General features: G+C 46.3%; 1 protein-coding gene across 6 annotated transcripts in view; it reads left to right on the top strand.

The window, feature by feature from the left end:
- The window catches only part of RBM47 (RNA binding motif protein 47), a 113,030-nt gene extending 98,710 nt beyond the window's left edge, over positions 1-14,320 (top strand). For 5 of the 6 annotated variants that reach the window (XM_080379016.1, XM_080379015.1, XM_080379012.1 and 2 more), the window contains 4 exons: positions 4,467-5,626; positions 7,112-7,318; positions 10,892-11,094; positions 11,514-14,320. In XM_080379016.1, coding sequence (XP_080235142.1) covers positions 4,467-5,626; positions 7,112-7,318; positions 10,892-11,094; positions 11,514-11,765 — 1,822 coding nt within the window. In that variant the 3' untranslated portion in view covers positions 11,766-14,320. The remainder of the gene's footprint in view (positions 1-4,466; positions 5,627-7,111; positions 7,319-10,891; positions 11,095-11,513) is intronic. The other variant, XM_080379013.1, reaches the window with a different exon arrangement.
- The last annotated feature ends 6,880 nt before the right edge of the window (positions 14,321-21,200 follow it).

Genomic DNA, 21,200 nt, shown 5'->3' with positions numbered 1-21,200 from the left:
TAAGCGCAAACATAAACAACCCCATTTTATAGGAGCACGTGAGTGCAGTGGACACGTGGTTGCTGCCACAAGGACACCTTCTGTGTCCCCGTGTTTGTAAAAAAATGTTTTACCACACTGGGATCAACAGAGGAGCAGGTGGCTGTGTAACGTCACAGGACACTGCCCAGTGCTGGACAAGCCCAGGGTATAACATGCCATACGGACTGCGGCCATGGCTTTCTCACTGGGGTTCTGAGCTGCTTTTGCCCAGGCACAAGGGACATCAGTGTTTGGCCCTGTGTTGTTGTTAATCAAGGTGTGTTATTTCTAGTTAATAAAAGTTCTGCCTTAGCTAATTAGCCTGCTCACAGTATGCTTTAGGTCAATCACTGCCAATCCTGTAAGATTCCCATTTAATATTCTGAATGGTGGTGTGAAAAAAGGTTAAAAAGAAGGTAATTAGTGTGTAGGGCAAGAGCTATTTACACCTGCCCGACTGGCAGCAGGGAAGGAGTTTCATAAGCAAGGGGTAGTGAAATTTGAATGGTTTCAGTGAGACATCTACGTGTGAGAGCTCACCTGCATGAGGGAGAGACCTTGGAGCAGAGATGCCGAACTGAAGGACTCACAAGCATGGCTCCTGGTAGGCTGTCAGACGTCAGCATCCATCTAATGTGGCATTAAACAATCAAGCAGGCTTATATTTCACAAGACACTACATTTCAATGTCGCTTAAATTTTTTCTCTTCTGGCATTAGTCACACTTGGTGGATGTACTGAAATGAGTCTGGTTTATTAAGGCTACTAAACGCACAGTATTAGCTCATGCCTTCTGTACACCCACAACACGTGGTAGCAAGTTTTCATGAGCAGTTTACTGTGGACTGAAGAAATGCACAAGTATGGTTGAACACTTCGGAAATACATATTTTTAGAAACTATTTTCTTGGGAGTGATTGCTTTTTGACATGGAAGTTAGGTTGTGTTGGCAGCCCATTTTGTAAGGCGGTAACAATAAGAGGAAAGAGCTCTCAGACCAGACATGCCTGCGTTTTTTTCTCATCAAGGTAGATGATATCTGAACTTTGTGAAATTGTTGCTTGTGTCATGTGGCAATGAATGTTGTTAAATGTGTATTTAGCTACATCAAGTAGGACTACATGGGCTCTATAATTGTCTTAGGTAGCATATACTTATGAAATTCAGCTCTGCGCAGCTGCATGGAAAAAAAATGAACACATTTGATAATGAATCTTCATTCTCAATAAATTACATAGAGATAAATGTGTTTTAAGTTCACAAATAATTTTTCATTATTCACTATCACAAATAGTCTACGGTAGTGTTTGCAGCAAAGATGGCCGTCAGCACTTAACAGTAGCTTCAAGTACAACTTCCAATACTAGAAAATCGTTCTGCTGGTGCAATGCAAAGTGTTGGAGAACATGCCAGTTCGTGGATAGCCACCAAATTACCAGCTGGTTTCTGGTGGGCAGGGGAGGCTTTGCACCATTTCTCCTTTCTCCACAGCCCTGGTGCCCATGTGTAGCTTTCTAGATGATAGCCCCAGTGACTAAGCCCTGCAGATAACAGAATGCAGAGACTTTTATTTTGTAAGCTGACCCAAAACTGATGGTAATGACTCATTTCTAAACTTACTCAAACCTGGGGCAATAAGTAATTCACTTGCCAACGGGTGGCCTATGTAAAGGTAATGACTATTCCACAGTAAAGTGTTTGTTTAACAAGTTTTGCTTTCATTCAGGGAAAGGTGAGGACACATTTTTAGGAGGAACAAATTGTGAACTGAAAAAAAGAAAATGTTGTTCTCTGCCTTCATTTTTTTAATTATGTCAAATAATTCCCAGGAATGTCTGACTGTGACACATTAAAAAGGGGAACATCTGAATGCGAGAGAAACATATTTATCAACATTTTAAAGCAAGAAGCTATCAAAACTGATGCACTTCCATGAAAGACCCAGCTTACAAGAAATTCTGTTTTCTAAAGTATTGTTTGGGAATCACATTGCTGTTATTGTCCTCCAGGTTCTCTGTCTCCCCTGCTGCTCTCCCTATTTTTAAATTAAAATGGCTCAGAAGCATCAGCATGTAGCACCCATAGCCCAAACACACCTGCAGGATCAGGCCCTACCACAGATGGAGGCTCACAGGTCTGGTTTCCCAATCCCAAATTCGTTTAGGAGCTAAACCAGGCACAGTGCTGTTTGCCCTGGCTGGTGCAGGGGCACCTCTGGATGCAGACCAGCACAGCTCTGGACTGCTTAGGAGCTTTACTGAAGAAAATCGGAGGTGCTAATGTTACTAGGATTAAAATGGGTTTTGCGGACCGTACAAATTAGACTTAGGTGCCTAAATTTTGCACCCATATTTCTGTGGACTTGGGCCTGCTATACTAGTGAAAGACCTGCCTGCATGGTAACCAATGCGCTGAAAATGGCCAAACCATTCTAACTAAGGGTATGTATCAGAGTCCTTGTGGGACAGAGGGAAGTCTGTGTCCCACCAAATAACACGACTACATAGAATAAATAAATCTGACTAAGGCTTTGTCCTTTTTTTTTTTTTTTTGAAAGTAAGCCTGTCAAACCCAGATTGGAAGCATTTGTTACATTGGTTTGCAGAGTTTCCTACAGGGGCTAGTGTTTTTTGACAGTTCCATCAACAAGCTGGTTGTTCGTTAATATCGCAAATAAATCAGTGGATGATGCAAAGGATGATGGAATTGTAAAAAGCAATGAGGAGGAGCCAATGGTGTAGCACTCAGTAGGTGGGATCTGCTCAAAAGGCAGTTGGGATAGCACTGAACACAAGGTTGTGGCATTTAGAAGTAACAAAGACAAGGCATTCCTGCTGTACGGGACATAACCCCAGCAAGCGATGATTCGGCGAAGGATTTGGAGTCAGAATTGACAAAAAAACTATGTGGTTTTCTGCTGAGAAGGTGTGGACAAAGACATGGGAAGAAGAAGGAGAGATAATCTTCATCCCTGTGTATAGCAAGGGTGAAAAATGCAGAAACTCAAATAAACAAAAAACAAAAAAACAAAACCAAAAAAACCCAAAAAGTAAAAAAAATGACTGATTGTGAAGGAATTAGGAATTTAGGAGTTCATCCTGCAAGTTTTGTAAAAAAGACAGAGTTGTGGCTTGATTACACAACTTAAATATTACCATGAGGCAAAAGCAGAGGTCTTGAAAGACTCTTTAGTCTATCAGAGAAAGGTTTAATAATCCTATTTAGAAGCAAAAGCCAGACAAATTTTCATGAGAAACAGTACGCTTACTTCTCTGAAGGAGTGACTTGCTAACAAGCCATGAAGTGGTGGGGTCTACCAAGGTCCTTCTGGAAGATATGATTTACTCAAATAAATGTTACAGGACTCAATACGCAAACAAAACCATAATGTAATGGTCCGTGTCATATACAATCACTTATATTAAATGGTCTGGCAGGCCTTTGCAGCTTTAAAAGTCAATGAATTAACTACTCTCAGAGTCCCAAAGTGTCTTATTTAATTGTGGTCAGAGAGGAAGCCCACTGTCTTGCAGCTGTGGTCATTAGCATGGTCATCTCCTTTTGTATGTCTGCGTTTCCCACTCTCTGCCTGTGTTCAAATGCAGCATGAGGTTTCCGAGATTTGCCTTCCTCCTGCGGGTTTGCAGGCCTATGCTAGCTGCTTGCTCTAAAGCAAATTGCCTGTCATAAGGGAGTGAGTCTCTTGAGCTTGTGTGAAGTCCTGTAATAATGGAAGAGACAAACATGTCAGACATTGTACCACAAGCAGCAGACAATGCAGAAGCTTGCCAGGTCACTCTTTGTGCAAGGGAACAAGGGTTGGTCCCTCCTGATGATAAAGTGTGTTTATTATTTCTTACTTGACAGTTACTGTGAAGGCCTAGAGGAGCAAGGGGTTGTTATCAGATGAAAACCGTGCCTGATGCATCTCATGTATTTGCCATCTTTCACCCTGGAGTATGGCACCTGGCACTTGTGCTGTTCAGGAGTAGCTGGATTAACTGAGGAATGACTGAGAGGGAGAAGTGGGCTCTGGAGGTGGGAACCACCAGCTTCATGGCAGTATCTTCCCTTTCCCAATCCTGTGTCAGCTCCTTCCTACCCCTTCAAAGAGAGGACAAGTCTTCCTAGGGTCTTGAGGTTTTGAGGTGCCTGGTGGCATCCATTCATGAGACTTCAGCCTCCTGTGGCAGCAGCTCTTGGTACTGGGATTGTACGGGCAGGTGATCCTCCGTCACCCCCTTCAAAGAGGGGTTGTGCCTACATCCAAGACGCACTCCCCCTGAAATGTCAATGTTCATGCTGGTGTGGCTCATTCATCTGCCTTTCTGCAGCCTTAGTCCCAGTTCAAAAAATGAACTTGCAGAACTACAAGACAAAAGAGAGGGGTGGGATTCTGGTGGTGGCTAACAGCTTCTAACAAGTGTCCTTCTACCTTTGTCCAGGTTTTATCAGGCTGTGAATGAGTTTGACACCATGACTGCTGAGGACTCTACTGCAAGGATGAGCAACGATTCCTCCAATGTGGCTACCACAAAAGTCCCTGAAGGTGTTGCTGGTGCACCCAATGAGGCAGCTCTGCTGGCCCTCATGGCACGCACTGGATATAGCATGATCCAGGAGAACGGGCAACGCAAGTATGGTGGTCCTCCTCCTGGCTGGGAAGGCCTGCACCCTCCTCGTGGCTGTGAAGTCTTTGTGGGCAAAATCCCCCGTGACGTCTATGAAGACGAGCTTGTCCCTGTGTTCGAGTCCGTGGGCCGCATCTACGAAATGCGCCTGATGATGGACTTTGATGGGAAAAACCGTGGCTACGCCTTTGTGATGTACACACAGAAGCACGAGGCGAAGCGTGCCGTCAGGGAGCTGAACAACTATGAAATCCGTCCTGGCAGGCTGCTGGGTGTGTGCTGTAGTGTGGATAACTGCCGGCTCTTCATCGGAGGCATTCCCAAGATGAAGAAGAGAGAGGAGATCCTGGAAGAGATTGCCAAGGTGACGGAAGGCGTGCTGGATGTCATTGTGTATGCCAGCGCTGCAGACAAGATGAAGAACAGAGGCTTTGCCTTTGTGGAGTATGAGAGCCATAGAGCAGCAGCAATGGCCAGGAGGAAACTCATGCCGGGAAGGATCCAGTTGTGGGGCCACCAGATTGCTGTTGACTGGGCGGAACCAGAGATAGATGTTGATGAAGATGTCATGGAGACTGTTAAAATCCTCTATGTGAGGAATTTAATGATTGAGACCACAGAGGACACTATTAAAAAGGTCTTTGGGCAGTTTAACCCTGGCTGTGTAGAGCGGGTGAAAAAAATACGTGATTACGCCTTTGTGCACTTTGCAACCAGGGATGATGCTATTCATGCCATGAACAACCTTAACGGTGTCGAACTGGAAGGCTCATGCCTGGAGGTTACCTTGGCCAAGCCAGTAGACAAGGAGCAATACACTCGCTACCAGAAAGCAGCAAAAGGAGGGGCCGCAGCGACGCCTGAAGTAACTCAGCAACCTAATTATGTTTACTCTTGTGATCCGTACACACTAGCATATTATGGATATCCATACAATGCCTTGATTGGGCCCAACAGAGATTACTTTGTGAAAGGTTAGTAAGCACAATTAGGAGATGCGATGGGCAAGTTTGACCTCAGGCTGGTGCTACCCAGGGTCTGCTTGAGGCAAAGGACAGATGGTACTATGCACTTTTTTCTTAAACACTTTTTTATAGGTCTTTTTCCTATATTTCTGTTTGGTCTCATTTTATGACTATACAGAGTGTATTTATCTAGAAATAATGTTAATGTACAGTCTAGTATGAGGGAGGCATAAAAAATATGGTTAAGAATGAGCTAACAGACCAAGCATGGTATGAGGGAGAGGGATCTCGTTTTCATGAGTGCTGTACTAAATCTGAGCAAGTCCAAGGACTCCAGCTGCTAGTGCCCCCTTCCAAGGAAGAGCTGGATCCTAAGTATTAGAGATTGTGATAGCGCTCCCTTTGCCTTCTCCTGGAGGTGTGGGTATGGTCGCCTGGTCATCCAAAGGGAGGGATGTCAGTGAAAGAGTCAGCTGGGAGCTCTCCAGGTGTCATTTGCCTTCCACATTAAAATGACAGTAGTGCTGTGTCCTTTACAAAGTCATTTGGGAACTAAGAGCAGAAGGAATCACGTGAGTGCAAAATAATTCTTTTATAATGTATACTTCAATTAGTTGTCGGTTACAGTCATTAAAAATTAACTAAAAATCAGTTATTCATAAAAATCCCTAGCAGCTATAACTGGTGTTATAATTGCAATTATCCTGTACTTACAGGAATTATAGTTTCCTGAAATTTAATGTGTATTTCCATGTAACAGGCAGTTTAGTATGAATATAATCTTAAAGCATCCACGTCAACCAAGAAATACGTTTAACCTCAGTTGATCAAGAATTTCAGCTTCCAGATTTGAACTACAGAGACTGACCATCTAAATATTCAGTTAGGCCATCACAGAGTGCATTAGTACTGCAGTGTCCAAAGTGCTGTCGTAACGTGCACGGAATTGCAAAGATAAATAAAAGCAGTATTTTTGGAGATGGGGTATGTTCACATTACTAATAAAATAGCAGAGAAAACAAACAACACTAGTGAAAATATATGCTATGGTGGGACAAAGTTGGTTAAAGGCCAGGTACTTCAGGCTGTCTCTGCAGGGTCCCATCACAGCCAAATGAGAGGCTGGGTCTCCTCTGAAGGACAGCTGAGAGCAGAAGCCATTCTACTGCACAGAAATCATGCTGGAGGAGCCCCTCTCTCTCTGCTGAGTGCATTATACCCATGCTCTCTGTCACGAGAGTTATATCAGTATAAATAAGTAGTTAATGTATGGTCAGAAACATCAAGAGGAAAACTTGTGCAAGCTTACTGGGTGCACCTAAGGCCAAACTCTTCTGTTTTTCCAAGTGCAGCCGCTAAGGCTCAGATCAAACTAACTTCGGCAGCCTCATTTCTAAGCAAATGCCTCCTGATCTCCACCTGGGGCCGTTCATGCTCCCCACGAGGCTGTCACTCTCCATTATTCACCATCCTCTTCTATGTTGTTATCATAAGCAGGCAGCATACGAGGCAGAGGGCGAGGTGCAGCTGGCAACAGAGCCCCAGGCCCCAGGGGCTCCTACCTGGGGGGATACTCCGCTGGCCGTGGCATCTACAGCAGGTACCATGAAGGCAAAGGAAAGCAGCAAGAGAAAGGATACGAGCTGGTACCCAACTTGGAGTTACCTGCGGTCAATACAGTGGCCATTAAGCCTGGTGCAGGTTAGTATGTGCAATGAGGGGAGGAAAGCAGAGGTGTCACGCAAGCCCCTGCTCTGAGCCCCATGTCAGGCATGCAGGGACCCCTCCAGGGCCATCCCACGGTTACGGCAGTGGGGACGGCCCTGGGGCCAGGGCTCAGCACCCCTGTGTGCCAGATGCCTCCTGGCCCTGGGTGCAAACAAGAGGCATGCAGCAGGACAGGGGACGTGAACATCTGGGAGCTCTTCAGGCTAAAGAAAAAAGGGCTGAAGCTGTGCCCATTCGTCCTGTCCCCTTTTGCACCTCCTCAGGAGGAAGCAGACTTTCCATCTAGTCATGTACACCAGAGCATGGTGACTAAGAGCAATCTTCCTCTCTCTTAATTTCTTCAATTCTAATTTCACCCTGGGAGACTCCCACCCCAGATTTCCAGACAGGCCAGAGCTCTCCGCTGCTTCGTTTCTATTTCTTCAGCGCTACAAGGCTGGGAAAAGGACCTGGGACCTTCCCACTGCAGGGAAGTCCCTGGCTAAGGCAAGCTCCTCCATCACCATCAGAGGTATGGGGAAGGAGGCATGCAGCGAGCCATCAGGGTCCACCTTGCAGCAATGAAACGCCTACAGGAGAGCTCTCAGCTCTGCTGGGCTGTAGGGAGCCGGCCCAAGGGACAGGTCAGGGTTTTCCCCCTTCTACCACATCCTCAGGCGAGTATCCAGTCCTGGCTCTTCCCAGGTAAACAGGATGAAGCCCTGCAATTCCTCAAGATTCTGTTTGGAAAGACTTTTATTTGGAAAAGTAGCCTAAGAAGGAAGGTCCTTGCAGGTGATGGGGGCAAGTCCTCTTCTGGAAGTCCTCAGGTCTTCCTTCCATTCATCTCTCCAAGTAAATTGTAACTGCAGGACCTTAGCAGTGTTTAATATATAGAGTTGAAGTGTTTTCCCAAAACATGCTCCATACTGTCAGTGGAAACTACAGCTTGCATCTAATGAAGGCTGTGAAGAGCTCGCTCTGTCAGCTGGATAAGACAATGTGAGAAGAGGTCTAGAGACAAAGGAAGGCTGTTACAATTAGACCTGTTTCCAAAGGAAGATCATATTTCCTGAGAAAACCACCCACTCACAATCAGAAAACATTACCACTATGCATGTTTGTAAAGGTACTTCAGGAATTCCAGGTATTACTAAATGATGCTTGAAAAGTGGGCTTTGCAATGCACGCCTGTTAGTAGCATCTGCAATTCATTTGACTGCCAAAAAAAACCCCTGAAGCTCAAGTCTAAATGTTTCTACATATGAAGCATGTTGGGATTCAGACTTCTTTATCAGGTCTTCCCCTCTCAACCAGCACAGCCTCTGAGCACAGAAGGACTCATCCTGTTTTCCCCAACCAGATCAGACGATCTAGTAAGATGTACCATGTGCAAGACTGACTTGTTCTTGAAAAGGTATGACTCTGAAAGCACATTAACCAGAATGGAGGAGTAAAGATGTACTGACTGCAGTTTCCTATCCTTTAGAACAACCTTAAAGTTCATTTCTTTGCAAATGGTTATAAAACTCCTGAGAGGTCACCCCAGTACCCCAGCTGCCAGAAGTTACTACATAATGAAGCACATGAGCTCTCTGCCTTTGCTTTGGTGAGAAATTATCCCAGTTACCTAAACCAATGATAAAACTGGTTTGAGCTGACCAGGTGGACTTGGTGTAGAAGGAGAACTGGAAAAGCTCATGGGCAGGGGTCTCTGCTTGAGGAAACAGTGGTAGTCCACTGGCAGTGGAAACATCTCTGCCTGAAAGGTATCCTATCAGATCCCTTGTTGCAGTCTCCAAGATCAAAACGGGAGTACTTCTTGCTGGTGCTTGTCCTTTCTACAGGCAGAATTGCACACTTCCACATTGCAAAGTTTCATCCCAGTGAAAGAAACCCGTGTACATATTTAGCTTTATTTCTGACTTATTGGCTGCACCTCCCACAGATGCTAACATCACCTCTTACTCGCATCATTTATTGATGTTTACCTTGTGAATAACCTTACTGCTGAAAGTCTCACAAGCTGAATGGTGAAGGCAATGATGCAAATCATAGCAGCATAGACCAGTTTGCACTGGAAGACACCTTTAAGGATCATCTAGTCCAACCCTCCGTCATGGGCAGGGACATCTTTCACTAGGTCAGGTTGCTCAGACTACATCCCACCTGAACCTGAACCCTTCTAATGATGGAGCATCTACAACTGCTCTGGACAACCTGTTCCAGTGTCTCATCACCCTCATCACGGAGTATTCCTTCCTTAAGTCCGATCCAAATCTACCTTCTTTCAGTTTAAAACTGTTGCCCCCTGTCCTATCGCTACAGGCCCTACTAAAAAGTCTGTCCCCATCTTTCTCATAAGTCCCCTTTAAGCACTGAAAGGCCACAGTAAGGTCTCTCCAGGGCCTTCTCTTCTCCAGGCTGAACAACTCCAACTCTCTCAGCGTCTCCTCAGAGGAGAGCTGCTCCAGCCCTCTGATCACCCTTGTGGCCCTCCTCTGGACCCACTCCAAGAGGTCCATGTCTTTCCTGTGCAGGGTGCCCCAGAGCTGGATGCAGTGCTCCTGGTGGGGTCTCACCAGAGCAGAGCAGAGCAGAGCAGAGGGGCAGAATCACCTCCCTCGACCTGCTGGCCACGCTTCTTTTGATGCAGCCCAGGACGCGGTTGGCTTTCTGGGGTGTGAACACACATTGACTGCCCATGTCCAATTATTGTGATTATTTGGCATGTTCAGCAAAGTACATTTCTTCCCTAAGCAGTGCCATGAAGCTCCATTTTGTACATGTACAAATTCACCATCTCTGAACACTGTCATTCTGGCTGGAACATTTTCCCTCTGTCTGAAACACCAGAGCTCTAATTATTTTGTGTTGTGCAATTTTGGCAAGAGGGATAATTCTCGAAAGAGCAATTTCTTTTTTTGGTGTCATTGAATAGTTTGATCCTGTAGCAGAGAGATGGGATAAACCATATCTAGCCAAGTTAGTCCTGGGAAACGCATAATAGTGAGCAAGCTGATACTTCACAGAGTTGGCTAAAGGACAGCATATAGACTGGACCAGTTGCTGCCTGCAACTTCTGCAGCACGAACCACTTTTCCAGAGCAGCTCTGCCTATGGCAGCTACAGGTCCCTTGATCTCAACAGCAGAAGCAGGGACCCCACTGGGACAATATGAACTCCCACCTGGCCCTATTCAGGCCACACTCTTCGTCAGGGAGGAGGACAGTGGGGGTCAGAAGGGGCTGTGTGAATCTGGGTCGCAGCTCCCAGTCCCCAGAAGGACTCTGGCCCTGGGATATCTGTGCTGGGAGCACAGGGGAAAACGCTGGGCAGAGCAGGCAGCATCAAGCCCATCACTGTGCATCGGCCAAAGTACTCCCACCCACGAGGGGGACAGAGGTGCCCCAGGTCCCCTGTCAGCACACGGGCCTACCTGTCATGATAAAAGCAATGCAGGTTTGCTGTTGGAGAGCTGATGCAGCCAGAAGGGAGGGCGGGCTTTTTGAGATGAGGTCCTGGAAACCCTCTCCCAACACACCTGATGTGTCTGGTCTCTCCTAGTGGCCATCCCTGCCATCAGTGCCCAGTACTCCATGTTTCAGGCCGCTCCACCAGCCAAGATGATGGAAGACGGCAAAATCCACACTGTTGAGCACATCATCAACCCTATAGCTGTTCAGCAGGACCCAGCTAGCGCAGCAGCTGCCGCAGCAGCTGCAGCTGCAGCTGTAATACCGGCTGTCTCAACACCTCCCCCCTTCCAGGTGAGTTCAGCACATACATCCCGCTTCCCATACATCCCGCTTCCCAACACCCTGCTTCCCGTTTGTCCTGCTCTGCATAGCATAAGTGTGAGGGGAAAGCCTGGTGTCTTGCACTGCTGCTCCTGTTCAGGAGGTGCTGTCAAGGATATTACAGTGCCCAACAGCCCTGAAGTTCACCCTGATCTGTCTTAGACATCTGAACTTCAGACAGCTGCTCTCCCTGCTATGGGGGACCCGGATCTGGGAGGGAGGGAATAGCCTCCCATGATGGCGTAACTCTCATTTAACAGGGTATGCACTGCCTACCCTCCTATTATCACCTCCCCTTGTAGGGGGGTTGCAATTCAGGGGCTGGAAACGGGATATTACAGGAATTTGGGCAGTTTTTTTGAGGTCTGAACCTGATGCTTTCCTTCCAGGGCCGCCCCATCACGCCGGTGTACACCATGGCTCCCAATGTGCAGCGGATCCCCGCCGCTGGGATTTATGGGACAAGTTACGTGCCATTCGCAGCACCCGCTGCAGCAACAGCAACGATAGCCACGCTACAGAAGAACGCGGCTGCTGCCGCTGCCGCTGCTGCCTATGGGGGATATGCTGGCTACATCCCCCCGGCGTTCCCAGCCACGACCATTCAGGTCCCTATCCATGATGTCTACCAGACGTACTGAGACTGTTGGCAGAGGAGGGCAGCGGAGAAACACACACTGAAGGAACACTTTACTATTTATGAAGAAAGAACTGGCTGCAAAAGAGTAAATGTTTGGGCTCAGTAAACTGATGCAGAAAGTGAAGAATGTCATAGAAAAACGTGTTTGAAATATTTTCTACGCTTGAAGTTTTCACTAACTTTTTAAGGCTATTTTTAAAATTTAACATGCCTGTATTCATACATTTCTAAAGGAACTCGATGCATCCAGCCCACCGCTGACGTGCATTTATACGCATCATAGTGGGGTTGCATAGGGTCTTTTTTTTTTTTTTTAGCAGTTATATTTCCAATGTATTTGTGGTATGAAGGTTATTTTTTAGTAACTTCTGCACTCCAGAGATGTCTATTTTGTAGTGCCTTTAATAATATATCAGCTATATATTAAAAAGCACACCTGAGCAGCTAGGGAAAGTTTTAACAATATATTTTGAAGAATATATTCAATATTTAAAGAATGCATACCTTAGATTTTTTTTTTTTTAAAGAAGAAAACAACAAGTATCTTATTTAAAAAAATATACTGGAAAGTGCAATTTGAAAAATGTACAAGACCTCTGCATTTTTGTGCTGGCATTAATACGATCTGCCTGTTCTTATTTGAAATCAGAAGTAACTAATATTGCCCGTTTGGGAGACAGAGAAAAAAACCCATCCTTCTCACACAAACCTCTTCACAGTGTGATTTGCAGGCTTGTGTTAAGTAAAGAAAGGGTTCTGAGTTTTCCTTAACAACTGGATTTTCTATTTATTGAAGCTATTCGTAGTTGAAGCATGTGCAGAAATGAGTAGCCAATATTTCACGCGAGGTGTCTTGACTGAGATCTTGATCCAGTATAAAGGCTAGGCTCTTTTTCAACAGTCTTTATCCTTTGAAGTATATGTTGTAGTGACTGAGAATGTATGCTGCTGTCAGCAAGAGTAGGCGTGCTCTTGCCAAGAGGATGCACAGCATTACTTACCCATCGCTCCATCATGTTCTGTGAGAAATTTCCGAGGTACTAGAGGCGGTAGTGATACTGGAATAGTGAAACAGGGCTAGCCTCCCTCCCAGCCTCCCTTCCATGCTTAACTCCCCTTCTCTGCAACTGGAGTTGTACATGCACATCAGGGGTGGGAGTGATTAGACCTGATGATTTTAAGACATAGAGCTTGTAAATATCTTTTAATATACATTTTTAAAGTCATTTTATGTTGCAAATTTACATGGTATGTGGTTTGCCACAAACCAAAAACCTTTTATTGCAATGTTATAAAAAAGTTTGTTTTATTAAGAAGTAAATATATTATTGCAGTGTTTTGTGGCCTGTTTAAAGGCTTTTATTTAGTAGCGTGGTGAATGTAAAAAGTAGTAAAATGGTAAAGAAATATCTTACCCATTGTATGAAGTGCCTCAGCCCTGCAAACACAGCTCTGGTGACACGAGGTGCAAAGCAAAGAACAAGTAAACAATGTTCTTTTACTTTTTGTGGTAAAAGTACCAACCAAAAGAGTTTCGTATTGAGCATATTTTGACAACTGAACCACTTCCAGATCACATCCCACTCAGCTAATGGCCTTTTAATACACTTTTTTCCTTGCCTCAAAATTGAGTGGTTGTTTTTAGGTGCTCTGGCTCAGCCAAGCTGAGCTCTCCTTAACCCCGTCAACCCGCTAGCGAAAGCACTGTGAGGTTAGCCATCAGGTCGGACTCTGCCCCTCTGTGCCCTTCCTGGGAGACTTTTATTGTCTGTTCCTGTGCTTCCAAAAGTGCACGATCCCCCTGAGCCTGCCCCTCTGCCAGGTAAGGAGGGGATCGGGGCACAGCCCCGAGGGAGAAGCCCCCAGAGGGAAGGATGGTGCCATCTCCTCCGGCCAAGACCTTGCACAGTTCAACACTAAGTGCCACCGTGGGGCCATGGGCTCTGCACAAACACCCCCAGCGTCAGAAAAAGGAAGTCTAGTGGTTTAGGTCCCTGCCGACCCCTTGCCAGTCCCATGCGGTGGCCGACCCACAGAGTAGGCATGAAGGATGATGGCTCCCTTCCCACTTATCCTCTCCCCACCAGCAGGATGAGGGTCATGCCACTCGTAGAGGTGGCAGGGAGAGAAAGGAGCCAGTGAGGGCGAATGCCAGGGCAATGATGAGTGCTGCCTATGCTGGGCCAGGAGCAGGCAGGATGCAGGGACACAGGCAGGACATGGGGACACAGGCAGGCGTGTCATACTGAGCCTCCCACCCCTGCCTTTTACACTTGCTTCTAAACCATTTCATATACACTACTACTGAGGTAAGTCTGATAACTTGAAATGTGAACATCTTTAGGTTAAGAACAAACTATTCAAAGAAAAAAAAAAAACAGAAAAAAAAACCCAAAACCCAAACCTAGTGTGCCTTATTCTCAAAAGAGCTGATATTTTAGGTGTTTTATTGTATCTCTATTCTCTACTGTCAGAAGCCTCTGAGTTTATTTAGTTCTTGCTCCATTTACGGTACATGTCTAGGATGTAGTGAATAAAGCATTCTTTAAAAACGGAGACTGTTTTTTCATTGCAACATCCTGCTGCCAGGTTTAGCCACTCTGCTGAACCTGTGCTCCCCTCCAAGCCGGGGAGACAGTGTTCGGGGCAGGGGGGAGCAGGGCACCACAGCCAGCATCCCCACAGGCTCCTGCAGGGGGGGAGGCACACTGTCCGGCTGGCTCCCCTGTCCCACTGCAGAGGACTGTGACCTTCCTAGAAGGCAGACTGGGCATCTCCCCATTCTTCCAGGAGCCTCTGATCAGCCTGAATCTCTTTTCACATTCCATTTAGAGTCAGTGCCTGGTTGTGGATGGAGCTGAAGCTGGCATCCCTCTGTGGTTTCCGCTCACCTGGCACACAGAACCCCTGTAGCTCTGCTGCACGTCCTCACCGCAGGGCAGAAGCACCCTGGGCTTGTTGTTTTCATCTTGGTATGGTTCACCTTTCAAATGCACAGAAAGCTAAGCTGCATCTCTGAGCAGTATTTACAGTCTTCCCAAATCCCTGGCTGTCTCCTTGGTGTAAGTCCACCCAGCAAAAATTCACTGCAAATACTGAGAGTGGTGAGAAGAGCAGTGTGAGGGAGCAGAGGTAAACTGAGGCAGAGCAGAGAGATGGGAGAGGTGTTAGCCACCAAGTCAGTGAATAATTCAAAAGAGAAGGAGACCAGAATAAATACTGCATGAGCTTCTATGTCCTCATACGAAAGCAAGAGTGTCTGCGACTTCCTACCGCTAGCATGGTTTCTTAATGCAATTAGGACAAGGAACTTCATGCCAACATGCCTTGGGCTTCCTGAAGGATACTAATCATGAGAGGTTTCCCTAGCCTTTTTTTGTGCAAGAAACTGGAAAGAAAATACTTTTTAAAACATTTTTTGTAGGATTTGCAGGTAGGAATACAGTCACCTGATTTTGTTTGTTTTCCCTGTATAAACATTGCAGGTTTGGTTCAGGAGTCTGTGCATCCCAGGAATCATTACCACTACCAAGTCAATCTACTTTGCTCAGGGTAATAGGTCATCAACATGATGCTAAAAACAGCTTTCAAGGAGATACTGCCATGTAAGGACTTCACCTATCAGACAAATCACCAAGTCACACAAGAAGACCAAAGTCTTCCCCACAATTTGTTGCTGACCTTTCCACTTAGTAGAGGTCCACCCGCATTCACTTGGATGAGAAAGAAACCACCAGCAAACCACGGCCCTTTACAGGTGTTCAGATGCGAGGCATGGCCTTCACAAGAAGCAACATTTTCCAAGTGAGGTGAAGAACTGTGCCATACTGAAATGTTTCTGGCTGTTTCCCTTTATCCCAGCCTCCCAAGATTAAAATGAGTCTACGCAGCTTTCTCTAAACAGTCACTTTACAAGATAATTTTATTATTTTCCTAGACTGCTAGTTTCTGACTTCACTTTTGTGAGGTCTTAATTAATGATTAACCCATCGTAAGGTTGAAATATGCAGGTCATTCTCAGGACATTAACATAAACACCACCAGAGAAATGCAACTGTGCTTTCAAGATGACCTTGCTGCCTTGGGAATGTCAGGAGCTCTGCTGAGGCCTTGGGCACCGTGACAACTCAGCACACTGCCAAGCTGATCCCATTCCCTTTCTAAACGTCTGTCTTGATGATCTCAAAGAGCAGACATGCACTTCCCTGGCTGGTATCAACCTAAGTCACTAAACACCAGCTTTGACTTTCTTCAGGAAATGCCACCTGTTAACACAACTGTGACACAGCTACTATATATACAGACTAACAAGAAATTCAAGTGGATTAGCACCACTCTGGTATTGCAACACCTTATTTATATAAGCACTAGAGTGCAAAGTACATGCAAAATAGATTTTTGATACGTCTGAAAAGGTATATACAGTACCCCATCTCCTTCTCTGTAGCTAGTGTTACTTCCCTAATATCTCTTGTCTGGCTGGGTCCTGAGCACCTGCTGAGCTCTCTGCTCCCTGTATGCCTATCAGCCACAAAACTGGCCCAGCATGCTGACCTGTAAAACAAATAAACCCCAGATCTACCTCGTAACAAGAGAAACTACCTCTACTGGGCATCTAAAAGCCAGCAAAGTTAGGTTTTATGCTCTGGTGTGTCAATTCAATGCTGAATCACACTTGCCTGAGTTTCAGGACCAAGTCCTGCCTGGCGACAAAATGGTTGGAGGGGTGTTGCAGGGAGAACCTGCAAGTTAGGGAATATAAAAAGGCAGTTCTGTGGTTGCAAGTCCTTTCTTCCTGGTGCAAAGGCAGGCTGTGCCATGCAATTATGATCATTCAAGACGCCATAGAGCAAAGAGGCTATGGAAATTTTTAGGAATTTGGTACTTTAGAAGTACTTCCATATGAAGTATTTCCTGACAAGCTGATGAATTAGATCAGGTATTTTTTCCCTCCAGCCAGAGAAACAGAACTGGAGTTCACCAGTTTCCTAATAAAAAAAGACAGCAGCTCTGCCTCACAGCCCTCACTCAGGCAAAACTGCAGATCCGGCATGTGGGAGGTGGGCACTCAAGGGCTGTGTCTTGACCAGAAGACCCTATGGGGAAAAATGCTCAGATGTGCTCAAGTTTGTCCCAAGCACACCACACACGGTGGCAGACATCTCCATCTAAACAGGCTGTACCAGTTGGTGCTCTGCCCCACCGTGGGCCCCAGCTGCGGCTCCCCCACAGCTGCCTTTCCCTAGGGCATTTGGAGAGGCAGGATCACAAACTTGGGTTATGGGTTTGTGCCCACGCTGACTGTTCCTGCATTTCTGCATGTAGGTTTCAGCTTCAGCTAGTTTGTAGGGTGGTCGCCGTGCTGAAGGAAGCTGTGTCACTCTTCATGGTCTGCTTGCCCACAGTTGTAGTTTTACTTTGAACCAAGATATGGTATTGTTGCGGGGGGGGGGGGGGGGTTGTTGGGGGTTTTGTTGGGTTTTTTTACCACTTTCGAAACACACACATGTAATTTTTGCCAGTCAGGCTGCACTTTGAGCTGTCCTTGCACATTTTTTGCAATGTCACTGAAGTTTGGCTTCAGCTCAACCGCTGCCTGCGATCCATGCACTGGTATGAAGTGCGAAGCCACAGATAAGCCAGAAGCTCTTCCTGAAGCATGAACCTCCCCACCCCCCCCCACCCCCTCCCGCAAACAGCCTACACAAGTCACAGGAATGACCTCAAGCTAACCAGCAGAGAGAGATGCATTTAAATTGGTCAGAGGCAAACCAGCCTACACTTAGAGCAGTTCCTTTGTTCCAGAGCTTTGAAGCAGTAACTACAATGAGCAATTCTTGGTCCTGTAACAGATCTGTAGGATACAGACCAGGGTGTCTTGCAGTGACTCAATAGGGCATGCAATGACAAGGGATTACTTATTAAACTTGTTATGCCTGCACTGGCTGAACACGGGGCATCCTTAGTTTCTCTAGCCTTTGGCTTTTTGGCTACTGCCCTTGCAGGAGGCTTCCTGGCCATGTGGATAAGCTAAGGATTCCCTCAAGGCTTAGCTTCTCTCAGATCCCTTGGCTCACCAGCCTTTGTGCAGGATGCAGAGGGACACAATCCTAGTCAGCAGCTGCAATGCTGGCACCCAAGCAGCTTCATGGAGGCACTTGTTGTCCTGCGGTCCTCCAAGCAGCAATGCTGCAGCTGCCAAGAGCTTGGCAGAGCACTCAGGAGGGGTCTGGTAGGTAAAATGTGGGGGACCACCAGCATCTTATCAATGATCAGGTCACCAAGGACATTTCCAAGCAATAAAAACACCCAATACCCTTGCCCTTTAGCAGTACATAAGCAGTCCAGGCTTCCTCTCCACTAATCCCCCCCTACCACCAGCTGGGCAATTTCTTACTACCACCCAAAGTGTTGCAGTAAAGTCTTCCAAAAGGAAGACTGTCCACCCCTGTACCCACACAGTGGAGTGTGACAGCCTGAAAGGGCTGTAGCATGCCCCACACTCCATGCAGACAGATGTCCTCCTGTGATGTCCTGGCAACGCTGTTGGCTATCCCCTGACCCCACAGTGCTGTAGCAGACCCTGGAGCACACCCAAAGGCTCTCATGTTGCAAGTGAGCCCCAAGAAGCATGAGGTGAAGCACATCAGGCTTGGCATACATGTAAAAAATGAAAGCTGGGAAGGAGCAGTATGTCTGACTCGGGCTGGCAGCCTGAGTCATGAGGTGTTTGATGATGTACAGGTGGAGATGCGGTGATTTGTCTGACAGATTGACCCTGGAGAAAGCACTGCAGACATCATCCAGACAGACTGGGAAACTGCAATGATGGGGTGGCATCCTGAGGCCCTGGCTTGTGGGAAGGCTGGTCAGAGAGGATAGGTGGAAGAAATTGTTTTGTGTCCTTCAGTTTGACGCACATCCCTCCCCACTGGAATTCCACCTGTGGAGGTGTGTAGGGCAGGTCTCCCTCACTGATGTATCCAGCTGTGTTCAGGGTTTTTCCCCACTATTGGCTTGTCAAACTGAAGGCATCAGCTGGGTAAATTAGGCAACACCCACAAAAAGCAGAAAAATACTGATATCTGTCTTATCTGCTTTTCTCTTTTGTGCTCCAAGAAGGGCAGTGACATGATTTCACTGACCATGTACCCCTCTCTCCTCCTAGCTCCTCTGAAGGGAGAGGCTGGTCTTGCTTCTGCTGACGGATACTGCATTCAGCTTCAAGCCAGCCCTCCCCAGAGTACACACAGGGCAAGAGAGTGGGCTGGAAATAGGAACAACCAGAACTGACCCCCCAGCCCTTTGACTGCTCATACAGACTGTGAGGACAGTAAGCAGAGCCGACCTGGCTGAGACCTCCCACTCTGTCCCAATCAGGATTATTTTCTCATGGTCCTGCAAAACAGAACTAAATGGAATATATAGTTCTGTCAGCCTGTTTGGGTCTGGCAGCTTATTTCTCTTTTACCAGGGAATATAATGACAATGACATCAAGCAAAGAAAAAGCTGATTTTCTCCAAGAGACGGGAATAGTCAAATACACATATGCAAAGTGACTGAAAACCAAAGTATGGTTTTGTATTCGATATTAAAGTAAGAGGGATGGTTTTCAAATGGCTCTGATGCTGAGCAGTCCTGTACCAGCAAGGTGACCACTATCATCAACACCAGTAATATTACGAACATCATTAGGGCAGGCACCAAAAGTGCCGTATAAGTGCATTTCAGTTTAGGAAAGTTTCCTTCTTCCCCATAGGCACTCCTGGAAGTTCATTGAGAACCTGTCACTTGCTTTCCCTAAAACCAGACAGCATCCATACTCTGTCTGACAAAGATGTTGTCAATCGCAGTTACACTCTAATTAGCAATGTCTTTTCCCTGTGGTTGCACTCTTTTTCTCTACACAAAGCAGAAGAGGGTTTCAGCACAGCACAGACCTTGGGCTGGGTTCCACAACAGGATTAAGTTTTACCCACGAATAAGTGCTTCAGCTGAAGCTTTACCAGTAACAAAGACTTCAGCTGAGCAAGGAGTCAGCATGCCTTCAGCACTCACAGGCACTGCCACTGCCCAGCTGCAGTGGATGAGGACCCACCAGCTGCCAGGGTTAGCTCCAGCCAGAGCTCTGAAGCAGCAAAACCCTAGGACCTACTTCGAGTACAACTGACACAAGCCTGCTGCTTGCAGAAAAAGAAGTCACGGAAATCTGCTATAATTTGTAGTTGGTAAGAAAAGTCAAATCCTGTTCGGCACTGTGCTGAGTCCCAGATTCCTTTACACCCCTCACCCCTTGCTCAGAGGCCAAATACCCAAATGCTGATCCAACCTACCAGCCTCCATCCTCACCACCCTGGCAGGCACGTTTTCACCAGGTTCAGCCACCTCACCTTTGCCTGAGCCCCCAGCCCGGCTCAAAGGTGTGTGTAAATACCCCAAAGCTGCAGGGAACTGCATTGCTATTTGCACAAGAGGCTACATGCTGCACAAGGGTCTCCTTCTAAACTCACCTAGCATTTCTTAATCCCACCAGGGTGACTGAGACCTGGGCCACCACCCTGCAGCATATATGGGGTTTTGAGACACTCCCTGATTGCTTTAAATGACTTTGTTCCACATTTTGGCTTTCCACATTTTTGGCTTCTCAGCCTGTTCCTTTCGGTGTTGGGACTAGGACAGCACCAAGATCTTAAAGGATTAGATTTAATAATAATAAATGCTGCTTTAATTAAAAAAAAAAAATAATCCACTCCCTGAGAAAACAAACTTCGTTGTCTTTCTGTGGCATCTTTGTGAGCAATAGGAGAGGAGAATAAGGAAACGTACAGCACTTGGCACTGGGTACACCTCAAACTAGTTTTTCAACATTTTACAACCAACTCTGGCCATGTGACCTATGTGGAAAGATAAACTGAGACATTTAATCCTTTTTTTTTTTTTTTTACCACAAGGAAGTGAATTTACGTGGTTGTGATCATTAAATTACAGTAAATGATTTGCCCACAAAAGAAAAAAATAAAACAAGAGTGATTTAACATAGGGAAGGACTGGGACAGGCAGGGCAGCTGTGTGTGACCAAATACCCTTCCCTAGCTTGAAAACTCTCAGTGAGCTTCTCTGTTTCTCCCTGGCTGTGGCATTTAGGGACACATGAACTCATTGTAGGTGAGGATTGCCCACCATTTGCTTTCATAACCAGAGCATGAATAACAACTTTTCAAAAGCCAACTGCTTTTTGAGCTAAATAGGCAGCAATTACCCACCTGTAAGTCATTAGGAAGTTGTTTAACACCATGTCACTCTGGAAAGCAGCAAGCTTTACAACTTTTGCTTCATCTCCAGAATACTACCAATTTCTGAAATGAAAGCTGGGTGCCCGGTGAGCCATGCACTCCAGTGTACCAGGACAGGGAAAGCCAGTTCAACCCAACCGGC

The sequence above is a fragment of the Falco punctatus genome (assembly GCF_963210335.1).
Source record: "Falco punctatus genome assembly, chromosome: 1".
Lineage (NCBI taxonomy): Eukaryota > Metazoa > Chordata > Aves > Falconiformes > Falconidae > Falco > Falco punctatus.
This window is presented reverse-complemented; position numbering and strand designations above follow the sequence as displayed.